Below are 13,459 nucleotides of genomic sequence, written 5' to 3'. Positions count from 1 at the left end.
TGTGGAGGGGGTGACCTTGTATGGAGGGGGTGACTTATATGGAGGGGTGACTTAGTGCATGGAGGGGTGACTAGCCAGAGCAGTGCTTTTCATAGCCACGCCCCTCGAGATACAGGATTTTAACAAATGACTTTATATTATGAGAAACATAACACACGGAGAGCTGGGATGTAGCGGCCCCTGTGTTGGGCGCTTGGTAAGACAACAAACATCAGGCTATAGGAGAACGTTCCAGAACACTCAGCAAAATGTTCCTTCGACCAAATGAAAACCAGTCCTAGAACCGTTAGTATCAGGCAACCTTAGACCAGGTAGCCACCCTGTAGCAGTAGCCCCAGGGCCGGGGTGCCAATACAAGATGGGGTACAGTTACTGTGTATCAGGAGCTTGGATTTTGAAGTCCAGGAACTGAGCTCAGCTTTGGGCACAATATGGCCTCCCCCCGTGTCGCACAAAATGGCGCATCGTTCCTTTTCCTGTGGACTTCTGGTGTTTAGCGAGGGTAGAGCTGCGGCTGAAGTGCTTCCCACACTCCAGGCAGGGGTACGGTTTCTCCCCACTGTGGATGCGCAAGTGAATGGTGAGATGAGAGTGTTGGACAAAGCTCTTGCCGCACTCGGTGCAGCTGTACGGCTTTTCCTTGGTGTGGGTTCTAGAGTGCGTCACCAGGTAGGTGCTGCGGCTGAATCCCTTGCCACACTCGGCACAGGTGTATGGTTTCTCCCGGTGTGGGACCTAAGGTGATTGTTGTAGTCAGAGCTCTGTATAAAGCTTTTGCCACATTCCGAGCAGGAATATGGCTTCTCCCCCGTATGGATCCTTTGGTGCCGCAGAAAAGCCGACTGGCACGGAGCAGCCTTCCCACAGTAGGTACAGATATAGGAGGGTGCCTTCGGTGGCCTGACTACGGGCTCCAACGCTTTCTCACTGGTGAAGCCACCATCATTCTGCCCACAGCTGCCAATATCGGCATTACTGAAAGGGCCCGGGGCCTCTGTCTCTCGGCTGTTGGCACAACCATAGTCTGCGGTGTAGGCACCAGCTGGTGGCTCCATGGTCCGGTCGGCTCGTACTTGCCAGCTGTTTGTACTCCTGGTTGATTAGTCTCTGTGTTCTCATCTGAGATCCCCTCATACAAGGAACCCCGGTTCCGGTACAAGGAACCTCACAATTTCCACAATCCAGAGATGGAGAAGACCCCCCAATGTGACTGCTCCACAAACAGATGTCTGACTCACTAGGAGGGCCCTGAAGCTTCTTTTTCCGCAGGAACTTGTGCCGACGGGGAAGCATTCTTAGTTGCCCCTCAGATCTCATTTCTACAACGGGACATTTGTCCAGAGTGATTCTTATGGGTCTGGGGAAGCCTTTCTTCGCCCCCTTATACAGTTTCTGGGGGTTCCTCTTCTCACTTTGCATCTGGTTTTCCGATTTCACCACCACCAGCTGCCCAGAGAGTGAGGGAAATTCTGGAATATCTCTCTTGCCGGACTCTGCCCCCCATGTCCCAGAGGCTTCTCCCTCGTTTCTCTTCACACAAACGTGGAGCGTTTTCCTCCTGTGCGACTTCTTGTGCTTGACCAAAGTGGAGCTGCGGCTGAAGCTGTTGCCACACTCGATGCAGATATAGGGTTTCTCCCCACTATGGATTCGAAGGTGTAGAGCCAAGTGTGAATGTTGCCCAAAGCTCTTGGAGCACACGTTGCACTTGTAGGGTTTCTCTTTGGTGTGGGTTCTGGAATGGGTCAGTAAGTAGGTGCTACGGCTGAAGCTCTTGCCACACTCGGCGCAGGAATATGGCTTCTCCCCTGTGTGGGATCTGACGTGGTTATTGTAATCGGAGCTCTGGATGAAGCTTTTGCCACATTCGGTGCAGGAATATGGCTTCTCCCCTGTGTGAATCCTCTGGTGGCGGATGTAGGCAGAATGGCAGGGGCAACTCTTCCCACAGTCTGAGCAGATGTATTTCTTGGCATTGGATTTCCCTTTAAAGACAGACAGGACATTGGCCAATGAGTATTGAGCACCTCCCAAGCTTTCTTGTAACTCCACACGGTTACACATCATGTGCCCGCCCACTGCCCTATTGTCTGCTCTTTCCGGCTGCTCAGATAGTTTCCATGTGAAGATAACGATGATGAGGTGGGGAGTGCTGGTGTCACCCGGGGGTACAATGTCTCTGAGGCGAGGCTTTGGAGATGTGCAATGGACAGTGTTGATGTTGTCGCTAGGGCCCTTTTCAGCCTGGACAACCTTCTTGGGAAGCCTGGACCTCCTCCTTGGGAAGCCATAGTTGGGACCTCCTCCTTGGGAAGCCATAGTTGGACCTCCACTTTGGGAAGCCATAGGTGGACCTCCTCCTTGGGAAGCCATAGGTAGACCTCCTCCTTGGGAAGCCATAGTTGACCTCCACTTTGGGAAGAAGCCATATGTGGACCTCTCCTTGGGAAGCCATAGTTGACCTCCTCTTTGGGAAGCCATAGTTAGACCTCCTCCTTGGGAAGCCATAGGTGGACCTCTCCTTGGGAAGCCATAGATGGACCTCCTCCTTGGGAAGCCATAGTTGGAACTCCTCCTTGGAGTCTGTTTGAGGAACACACAGACCAGGGACCTTCCTTGGGGTAACATTCCGCACTGCTCCCCAAATGTAACACCGGTGACATTAAGTCACAGGGGTCAAGTCCATGTTGGCTGATATTCATGGGCTGTGTGTCTGTAAGAGAGTGCATCACAGCAGTTATACACCTACTAGTGACCAATCATCTGTGTAAAAATTATTATTAATAGTATTATCACCCCTATTAACCCTGGGTCGTCATTGGGGACTTCACTGCTATGTGTATTTGCCCCTTTAAGCTTCTAATACCAATGTTGGGTGGGTATGAGAGAGAGGGACGGGGTGATTTGATTCAGTTGGAGTGGGTGGGCACTAGACAGAGACTGCCCAAGTGCCCTCACATTGCCCAGTAATTGGCCAGTAAGTGCCTAGCAGTGTAGGGGGGCCACATCCAATCAGCACGGAACATATAGTTAGAGGGCCACAAAGCCCCACCCCAACTTACCCAAGAAGAAGAGATCAAGTCGAATTGGCCATCGTTCTGGCTCTCACTTGTCCCAGAAGCTCTCAGCTCCATACAGATGGGGGGGTTCAAATCTGTACAGACATCCTAGGGGGTCCCCGGGTGCCGACAGCCAGCTCTGAGGGTCTCGCATTACACACGCATTCCTGGGAGTCTCATCTCTGTAAGCCATTCCTGGGAGTCTCATCTCTCTCAGCCATTCCTAGGGGGTCTCAGGTCTGTCACCAATGGGTGGTGTCAGTTCGATAAAACCAATCCCTGAGGGTCTTCCATTTGAACATTCCTTGAGTGGTCTCAGTGGCATCCCGGGGGTTAAACTCAGGCCAGAGAGGTGCTGAAATGCAAGCGAGACAGATATAACTCTCTATCATCCCAAAGCTCTAAACCATCCACCCCCGCTGTGTGTCCAACATGGACTCTCCCAATACCCAACTAGGGAAGGTACAGAGAAGCACAACTAAACTAATAAAGGGAATGGGCTCAGTTATGGGGAAAGGCTGGCCCAGTTGGGATTGGTTACACTGGGGGGGTGGGGGCAGTTAAGGGGGGGGGTCACTATATATAAATATATAAGGGGGGGCAGTAATGAAATAGAGAACGTACAGGGAAGAGCGACTAAGCTGATAAAGGGAATGGGCTCAGTTATGGGGAAAGGCTGGCCCAGTTGGGATTGGTTACACTGGGGGGGGGGGCAGTTAAGGGGGTCACTATATATAAATATATAAGGGGGGCAGTAATGAAATAGAGAAAGTACAGGGAAGAGCGACTAAGCTGATAAAGGGAATGGGCTCAGTTATGGGGAAAGGCTGGCCCAGTTGGGATTGGTTACACTGGGGGGAAGGGGCAGTTAAGGGGGGATCACTATATATAATATATAAGGGGGGGGCAGTAATGAAATAGAGAAAGTACAGGGAAGAGCGACTAAGCTGATAAAGGGAATGGGCTCAGTTATGGGAAAGGCTGGCCCAGTTGGGATTGGTTACACTGGGGGGCAGTTAAGGGGGGGTCACTATATATAAATATATAAGGGGGGGCAGTAATGAAATAGAGAAAGTACAGGGAAGAGCGACTAAGCTGATAAAGGGAATGGGCTCAGTTATGGGGAAAGGCTGGCCCAGTTGGATGGTTACACTGGGGGGGGGGGGGGGGGCAGTTAAGGGGGGGGGTCACTATATATAAATATATAAGGGGGGCAGTAATGAAATAGAGAAAAGTACAGGGAAGAGCGGACTAAGCTGATAAAGGGAATGGGCTCAGTTATGGGGAAAGGCTGGCCCAGTTGGGATTGGTTACACGGGGGGGGGCAGTTAAGGGGGGCACTATATATAAATATATAAGGGGGGCAGTAATGAAATAGAGAAAGTACAGGGAAGAGCGACTAAGCTGATAAAGGAATGGGCTCAGTTATGGGGGAAAGGCTGGCCCAGTTGGGATTGGTTACACTGGGGGGGGGGGGGGCAGTTAAGGGGGGGTCACTATATATAAATATATAAGGGGGGCAGTAATGAAATAGAGAAAGTACAGGGAAGAGCGACTAAGCTGATAAAGGGGAATGGGCTCAGTTATGGGGAAAGGCTGGCCCAGTTGGGATTGGTTACACTGGGGGGAAGGGCAGTTAAGGGGGTCACTATATATAAATATATAAGGGGGGGCAGTAATGAAATAGAGAAAGTACAGGGAAGAGCGACTAAGCTGATAAAGGAATGGGCTCAGTTATGGGGAAAGGCTGGAGCCAGTTGGGATTGGTTACACTGGGGAAGGGGCAGTTAAGGGGGTCACTATATATAATATATAAGGGGGGGCAGTAATGAAATAGAGAAAGTACAGGGAAGAGCGACTAAGCTGATAAAGGGAATGGGCTCAGTTATGGGGAAAGGCTGGCCCAGTTGGGATTGGTTACACTGGGGGGGGGGGGGGCAGTTAAGGGGGGGGTCACTATATATAAATATATAAGGGGGGGCAGTAATGAATAGAGAAAGTACAGGGAAGAGCGACTAAGCTGATAAAGGGAATGGGCTCAGTTATGGGGAAAGGCTGGCCAGTTGGGATTGGTTACACTGGGGGGGGGGGGCAGTTAAGGGGGGGCACTATATTATAAATATATAAGGGGGGGGCAGTAATGAAATAGAAGAAAGTTACAGGGAAGAGCGACTAAGCTGATAAAGGGAAGGCTCAGTTATGGGGAAAGGCTGGCCCAGTTGGGATTGGTTACACTGGGGAAGGGGCAGTTAAGGGGGGTCACTAATATATTAAATATTAAAGGGGGGGTAGGAATACACCATGTTGGCCAATATAATAAGGGGACCCCCTATCTGCCCAACACCTCACTCCCAACCAACGGATAATATGATTTTGCCCCTCCCCTTGCTGCTATAACTGCCCCCACTCTGGAAGTTCCCACTAGATGTTGGAACAGAGTTGCTCCCATTCACCCAGAATAACATTAGTGGTTTAGAGGATGGGGTGACCAGGGGGGAGTAGGATACAGTGCCAGGGTGCCAGGGGGTGGGTTAGAGATACCAGTGCCGCGTGCCAGGGGGTGGGTTGGATACAGTGCCAAGGATACAAGTTGCCAGGGGTGGGTAGAAACAGTGCCGGGGGTGGTAGGATACAGTGCCAGGGGCGGGTAGGATACAGTGCCGGGGCGGTGCCGGAGGTGGGTAGGAATACAGTGGCCAGGGGCGTGAGTGGATACAGTGCCAGGGTGCCAGGGGGTGGGTAGGATACAGTTGCCAGGTGCCAGGGGGGGTTAGGATAAGTGCCAGGGGTGGTAGATACAGTGCCAGGGTGCCAGGGGTGGGTAGGATACAGTGCCAGGGGGTGGGTAGATACAGTGCCAGGGGGTGGGTAGGATACAGTGCCAGGGGTGGGTAGGCAGTGCCAGGGGTGGGTAGGATACAGTGCCAGGGGGTGGGTAGGATACCAGTGCCAGGGCAGGGGTGGTAGGAAGGTATACAGTTGCCAGGGGGTGGTAGGATACAGTGCCAGGGGTGGGTAGGATACAGTGCCAGGGGGTGGGTAGGATACAGTGCAGGGGGTGGGTTGGATTACGTAGTGCCAGGGTGCCAGGGGGTGGGTAGGATACAGTGCCAGGGTTGGGTAGGATACAGTTTGCCAGGGCGAGTGGTGGATACAGTGCCAGGGGCGTGGTAGGATACATGCCAGGGTGCAAGGGGTGGGTAGGGATACAGTGCAGGGGTGTAGGATACAGTGCCAGGGGGTGGGTAGATTACATGGTGCCTAGGCAGTGGGGGCCGTGGGTAGGATACAGTCCAGGGTGTGCGGCTAGGATACAGTGCCAGGGGGTGGGTACTAGGTACAGTTGATGCCAGGGGGTGGGTTAGGGATACCAGTGCCAGGGGTGGGTAGATACAGTGCCAGGGGTGGGTAGGCATAAGTGCCAGTGTGCCCAGGGGTGGGGTAGGATACAGTGCCAGGGCGTGTGGTAGGATACAGTGCCAGGTGGGTAGGTTGCCAGGGGGATACAGTGCCAGGGGGTGGGTAGGATACAGTGCCAGGGGGTGGTAGGATACAGTGCCAGGGTTCGCAGGGGGTGGGTAGGATACAGTGCCAGGTGGGTAGGGATACAGCTTGCCAGGGTGCCAGGGGTGGGTTAGGTAGGGATACAGTGCCAGGGGTGTGTAGGATACAGTGCCAGGGTGCCAGGGGAACAGGGGGGAGGATACAGTGCCAGGGGGGGTGGATAGGCAGGGTGCCAGGGGGGTAGGATACAGTTGAGGGGGGGTAGGATACAGTGCCAGGGGGTGGGTAGGTACAGTGCCAGCGGGCGTGGTAGGTTACAGTGCAGGGGTGGGTGGATTCAGTGCCAGGGTGCCAGGGGTGGGTAGGATACAGTGCCAGGGGTGGGTAGGATACAGTGCAGTGGGGTGGGTAGGATACAGTGCCAGGGTGCCAGGGGGGGGGTGGTAGGATACAGTGCCAAGGGGGTGGGTAGATACAGTGCCAGGTGCCAGGGGTGGGTTAGGATACAGTGCCAGGGGGTGGGTTAGGATACAGTTGCCAGGGGGTGGGTAAGTGATACAGTGGCCAGGGGTGGGTAGGATACAGTCCAGGGGTGGGTAGGATACAGTGCCAGGGGGTGGGTAGTACAGTGCCAGGGGTGGGTAGGATACAGTGCAGGGGTGGGTAGGATTACAGTGGCCAGGGGTGGGTTTAGGATACAGTGCCAGGGGCCAGGGGTGTGGGTAGGATTACAGTGCCAGGGTGGGTAGATACAGTGCCAGGGGTGGGTTAGGATAATGCCAGGGGGTGGGATTAGAATACAGTTCCAGGGGTGGGTAGGATTACAGTGCCAGGGGGTGGGTAGGATACAGTGCCCAGGGGGTGGGTAGGTACAGTGCCAGGGGGTGGGTAGGATACAGTTGCCAGGGTGCCAGGGGGTGGGGTAGGAATTACAGTGCCAGGGTGGGGTAGGATACAGTGCCAGGGGGTGGGTAAGGATCAGTGCCAGGGGGTGGGTAGGATACAGTGCCAGGGTGGTTAGTGGATACAGTGCAGGGGTGGGTAGGATACAGTGCCCAGGGGGTGGTAGATACAGTGCCAGGGGTGGGTAGGATCAGTGCCAGGGGTGGGTGGATACAGTGCCAGGGTGCCAGTGGGGTGTAGGATACAGTGCCAGGGGTGGGTTGATACCAGTGCCAGGGGGTGGGAGGATACATGAGGGGAGTGGGGTAGGATACAGTGCCCAGGGTGGTGGGTTAGATACAGTAGCCAGAGGTTCCAAGGGGTGGTAGGATTACAGTGCCAGGGGGTGAGGTAGGATACAGTGCCAGCGAGGGTGCCAGGGGGGTGGTAGGATACAGTGCCAGGGGGTGGGTAGGATACCAGGCCGGGGGTGGGTAGGATACAGTGCCGGGGGTGGGTAGGTAACAGTGCCAGGGTGTGGTAGGATACAAAGGCCAGGGTGCCAGGGGTGGTGGTAGGATACAGTGCCAGGGGTGGAGGATACAGTGCCAGGGGTGGGTAGGATACAGGTGCCAGGTTGCCAGAGTGGTAGGATACAGTGCCAGGGTGGAAATAGGTACAGTGCCAGGGTGCCAGGGGGTGGGTAGGATTACAGTGCCCAGGGGGTGGGTAGAGGATACAGTGCCAGGGTGGGTAGGATACAGTGCCAGGGGGTGGGTAGGATACTGTGCCAGGGGGGGGTAGGATCAGTGCCAGGGGGTGGGTAGGATACAGTGCACAGGGGTGGTAGGGATACAGTGCCAGGGGTGTGGTTAGGTACAGTGCCAGGGGGTGGGTAGGATTACAGTTGCCAGGGCCAGGGGTGGGTAGGATACAGATTGCCAGGGGTGGGTAGGAATCAGGCCAGGGGGTGGGTAGGATACACGTGCCAGGGGTGGTAGAATACAGGCCAGGGGGTGGTAGGGATACAGTGCCAGGGGGGTGGTTAGGATACAGTGCCAGGGTGGGGTAGGATACAGTGCCATGGGGTGGGCTAGGAACAGTGCCAGGGTGCCAGGGGGGTGGGAGGATACAGTGCCAGGGGTGGTAGGATACAGTGCCAGGGGGTGGGTAGGAATACAGTGCCAGGGTGGTAGGATACAGTGCCAGGGGGTGTAGATACAGTGCCAGGGGTGTAGGAATACCAGTGCCATGGGGGTGGGTTAGGATACAGTGCCAGGGGGTGGGTAGGAATACAGTTGCGGTGGTAGGATACAGTGCCAGGGTGCCAGGGGGTGGGTAGGATACAGTGCAGCGGTGCCAGGGGTGGGTTAGGAACCAGTGCCAGGGGGTGGGTTAGATACAGTGCAGGTTGCCAGGGTGGTAGGATACAGTCCAGGGGTGGGTAGGATTACCAGTGCAGGTGCCCAGGGGGGTGGGTAGGATACAGTGCAGGGGGTGGTAGGATACGTGCAGGGGGTGGGTAGGATACAGGCCAGGGTGGGTAGGATACAGTGCCAGGGGCGTGGGTAGATACAGAATGCCAGGGGGTGGTTTAGGATACAGTGCCAGGGGGTGGGTTAGGATACAGTGCCAGGGGTGGTAGGATACAGTTATGCCAGGGGGAGTAGGATACAGTGCCAGGGGGTTAGATTACAGTGGCAGGGGGTGTGGGTAGGAATTGACAGTTGCCAGGGGGTGGTAGATACAGTGCCAGGGGGTGGGTGTTTAGGTAGGATACAGTGCCAGGCGGTGGGTTAGGATACAGTGCCAGGGGTGGGTGATAGGGATACAGTGCCAGGGTGCCAGGTGGGTAGGGATACAGTGCCAGGGGTGCGGTAGGATACAGTTTGCCAGGGGTGGGTAGGATACAGTGCCAGGGGTGGGTATAGGTACAGTGCAGGGGGTGGTAGGATACCCAGTGCCAGGGGGGTGGGTAGGATTACAGTGGCAGGGGGTGGTAGGATACAGCTGCCAGGGGGGTGGGTAGGTGCCATACACTTACAGTATTAGGGTGCAGTGTAGATGATGGGCACAGTACTAAGCATCCTGCCTAGGCGGGTAAGGAAAAGTACCGGCAGATGGTAAAGCGCGAGAGAATGGGCGGGAGAAGAAGGGGTTAAGGCACAAGCCCCCGTCCCCACTGACCTGCTGAGGGTCCCACAGCTCATCACCCCGGTGCCCCAGCGCTCAGTCACAACAAACACAGATTACAGAGCCCTATGGAACGCTGGATATGTAGTTCTTTTTCCCTACCCTGCCCGCAGCCGCTACTCTCAGAAGGCACACAAGAACTCGATATTCCCCCAGAAACGCCTGGGAACAGCCCATAAGTTATGTCTGTCAAAGCCGCGAGGGCGCATTGCACCCGGGATGTAGTATATAAAGTCGCCATCCAATAAGTAAGATTTTAGCATTTTTGAACTACAAACTTCCAGTGGGACCTTGCTGCATGGACGATTCTTTAAAGAAGCGCTAGTGTCAGGGAGAGGAGGAAATGTAGTTTTTAGGGAGATTGGAACTAGAAGGCGGCAGAAGGCGACAAGACTAACAACCCCCGAATGCCGTGGGCCCTTCCCACCACAGAGTCATTACTCGTTTAGGTTCGGATCCGGACAATTTCATGGAGCCGGAAGAAGGAGGGGGGACGGGCATACTTCCGGTGAATGGAGCCTCCCTGTGCAAATCCCATCAAGTAACACTCAGTAGATCCAGTGGCAGCCGTCCTTACTATGAATTATGGGTAAAGCAGTGAGTAATCTTACCTACCCTCTGTGGTGCCCATCGTGTGCCCTCCAGGCCCTGTGCGATTCCTGCCACTTACCTGCCTGCTGGTACCACAGGGGCAAATGGCTCCATACTCAGGGCAAGTGGAGGATACACAGTATGTGTGCCAGGGGGGTGGTACCCTGGGATTACCCTGTGTGCTGCCAGGGGGGTGGGTATAGTGCTGGGCGTACCCTGGGAGTTACCCCTGTGTGTTGCCAGGGGGGAGGTATAGTGCTGGTACCCCTGGGAGTTACCCCTGTGTGTTTGCCCAGGGGGGGTTATAGTGCTGGGTACCCTGGGAGTTACCCCTGTGTGTGCCAGGGGGGTGGGTTACCCTGGGAGTTTACCCCTGTGTGTGCCAGGGGGTGGTACCCTGGGAGTTACCCCTGTGTTGCCCAGGGGGTGGGTACCTGGGAGTTACCCTGTGTGGCCAGGGGGAGGTTATTTGGCGCTGGTACCCTGGGAGTTACCCTGTGTGTGCCAGGGGGTTGGGTACCCTGGGAGTTACCCCTGTGTTGCCAGGGGGGAGGGTATAGTGCGGGTACCCTGGGAGTACCCCTGTGTGTGCAGCGGGTGGGATACCCTGGGAGTTACCCTGGTGTGCCAGGGTGGGTACCCCTGGGAGTTACCCCTGTTTGTGTGCCAGGGGGGAGGTATGGCGCTGGTACCTGGGAGTAACCCCGGTGTGCCAGGGGGGAGTATGCGCTGCGTACCCTGGGAGTTACCCTGTGTGTGCCAGGGGGGAGGTATGGCGCTGGGTACCTGGGAGTTACCCCTGTGTGTGCAGGGGGAGGGGTATATATTATATGGCGCTGGGTACCCTGGGAGTTACCCCTGTGGTGCCAGGGGGTGGAGTACCCTGGGAGTTACCCCTGTGTTGTGCCAGGGGGGAGGGTATGCGCGCTGGGATTTACCCTGGGAGTTTACCCCTGTGTGTGCCAGGGGGGAGGTTATGGCGCTGGGTACCCTGGGAGTTACCTGATGGTGCCAGGGGGAGAGGGTACGTGTGGGTACCCTGGAGGTACCCCTTGTGTGTGCCAGGGGGAGGTATAGGGCGCTGGTACCCTGGGGAGGTTACCCTGTGTGTGCCAGGGGGGAGGGTACAGGCTTGGGTACCCTGGGAGTTACCCCGTGTGTGCCAGGGGGGTGGATACCCTGGGAGTTACCCCTGTGGTTGCAGGGGTGATACCCTGGGAGTTACACCTGTGTGTGCCAGGGGGGTGGATACCCTGGGAGTTACCCCTGTGTTGCAGGGGCGGATTTACCCTGGGGTATAACCCCTTGTGTGTGCCAGGGAGGTGAGGGTTACAGTGCTGGGGTACCCTGGGAGTTACCCGTTGTGCCAGGTGGAGGGTACAGTGCTGGTACCCTGGAGTTACCCCTGTGTGTGCCAGGGGGGAGGGTACAGTGTGGGTACCCTGGGAGTTACCCCGGTGTGCCAGGGGGAGGCTTTTGGCGCTGGGTACCTGGGATTACCCTGGTTGCCAGGGGGGAGGGTATGGCGCTGGGTACCCTGGGAGTTACCCCTGTGTGTGCCAGAGGGGGTGGGTACCCTGGGAGTTACCCCTGTGGTGCCAGGGGGGAGTACGGTGCTGGGGTACCCTGGAGTTACCCCTGTGTGTGCCAGGGGGAAGGGAGGGCTGGGTCCCTGGGAGTTACCCCTGTGATGTGCCAGGGGGAGAGGGTATGGCGCTGGTACCCTGGGAGTTACCCCTGTGGTGCCAGGGGAGGTACCCTGGAGTTTACCCCTGTGTGTCCAAGGGGGAGGGTCAGTGCTGTGGTACCCTGGGAGTTACCCCTGTGTGTGCCAGGGGGAGGGTAATTTTGGGCCTGGGTACCCTCGGAGTTTACCCTGTGTGTGCCAGGGGGGGGTACCGTTGCTGGGTACCCTGGGAGTTACCCCTGTGTTGCCAGGGGGGAGGGGTATGGCCTGGTACCCTGGGAGTTACCCCGTGTGTTGCCAGGTGGGGTGGTACCTGGGTTAACCCTGTTGTGCCAGGGGAGGGCTTATGGCTTATATGGCGCTGCGGTACCCTGGATGTGCAGTTACCCCTGTGTGTGCCAGGGGGAGGAACCCTGGGAGTTACCCCTGGTGTGCCAGGGGGAGGGTACAGTGCTGGGTACGCCTGGGAGTTACCGTGTGTGTGCCAGGGGGAGGGTATGGCGCTGGGCTACCCTGGGTAGTACCCCTGTGTCTGTGCCAGGGGGAGGTTTATGGCGCTGGGTTACCCTGGAGTTTACCCCTGGTGTGCAGGGGGCAAGGATACATGGGGTACCCTGGGAGTTACCCCTGTGTTGTGCCAGGGGGAGGTTTATGCGCTGCGTACCCTGGGAGTTACCCCTGTGTGTGCCAGGGGGGAGGGTACCAGTGCTGGGATACCCCTGGAGTTACCCCTGTGTGTGCCAGGGGGAGAGGTACAGTGCTGGGTCCCTGGGAGTACCCCTGTGTGTGCCAGGGGTAGGGTACAGTGCTGGTACCCTGGGAGTTACCCCTGTGTGTGCCAGGGGGGAGGGTATTGGTGCTGGGTTACCCCTGGGAGTTACCCCTGATGGTGTATGCCAGGGGGGAGGGTTATGGGCTGGGTACCTGGGAGTTACCCCTGTGTGTTGCCAGGGGGGAGGGTACAGTGCTGGGTACCCTGGGAGTTACCCCTGTGTGTGCCAGGGTGGAGAGGGTACAGTGCTGGGTACCCTGGGAGTTACCCTGTGTGTGCCAGGGCGGGAGGGTACAGTGCTGGGGTACCCTGGGAGTTCCCCTGTGTGTGCCAGGGGGGTATGGCGCTGGGGGTTTTTAAACCCCCCCTGGGAGTTTACCCCTGTGTGTGCCAGGGGGGAGGGTTATAGTGCTGGGTACCTGGGAGTTACCCCTGTGTGTGCCAGGGGGGGGTACAGTGCTGGGTTCCCTGGAGTTACCCCTTGTGTGTCAGGGGGAGGGTATAGTGCTGGTACCCTGGGATTACCCCTGTGTCTGTCAGGGGGAGGTTAGTGCGGGTACCCTGGGAGTTACCCTGTGTGTGTCAGGGGGTGAGGGTATAGTGCTGGGGTACCCTGGGAGTTCCCCTGGTGTGTCAGGGGGGAGGTTACGTGCTGGGGTACCCTGGAGTTACCCCGTGTGTGCCAGGGGAGGGTTATTGGCGCTGTGTTTACCCTGGGAGTTACCCCTGTGGTGCCAGGGTGAGGGTATAGTGCTGGGTACCCTGGGAGTT

The 13,459-nt window shown here is 56.7% G+C and overlaps 1 protein-coding gene across 1 annotated transcript; it reads right to left on the bottom strand.

The window, feature by feature from the left end:
- Positions 1-414: 414 nt before the first annotated feature.
- On the bottom strand, positions 415-2,400 carry LOC116406872 (zinc finger protein 3 homolog). Its single transcript, XM_031891864.1, has 2 exons — positions 1,078-2,400; positions 415-735 (listed from the first exon to the last, which is right to left on the bottom strand). Exons 1-2 carry the CDS (start codon positions 2,398-2,400, stop codon positions 415-417), a joined length of 1,644 nt encoding a protein of 547 aa, XP_031747724.1.
- Positions 2,401-13,459: the final 11,059 nt, after the last annotated feature.

The sequence above is a fragment of the Xenopus tropicalis genome, chromosome 8, assembly GCF_000004195.4.
Source record: "Xenopus tropicalis strain Nigerian chromosome 8, UCB_Xtro_10.0, whole genome shotgun sequence".
Lineage (NCBI taxonomy): Eukaryota > Metazoa > Chordata > Amphibia > Anura > Pipidae > Xenopus > Xenopus tropicalis.
Note: the sequence above shows the minus strand (reverse complement) of the source record. Positions and strands in the feature narration are given on the sequence as shown.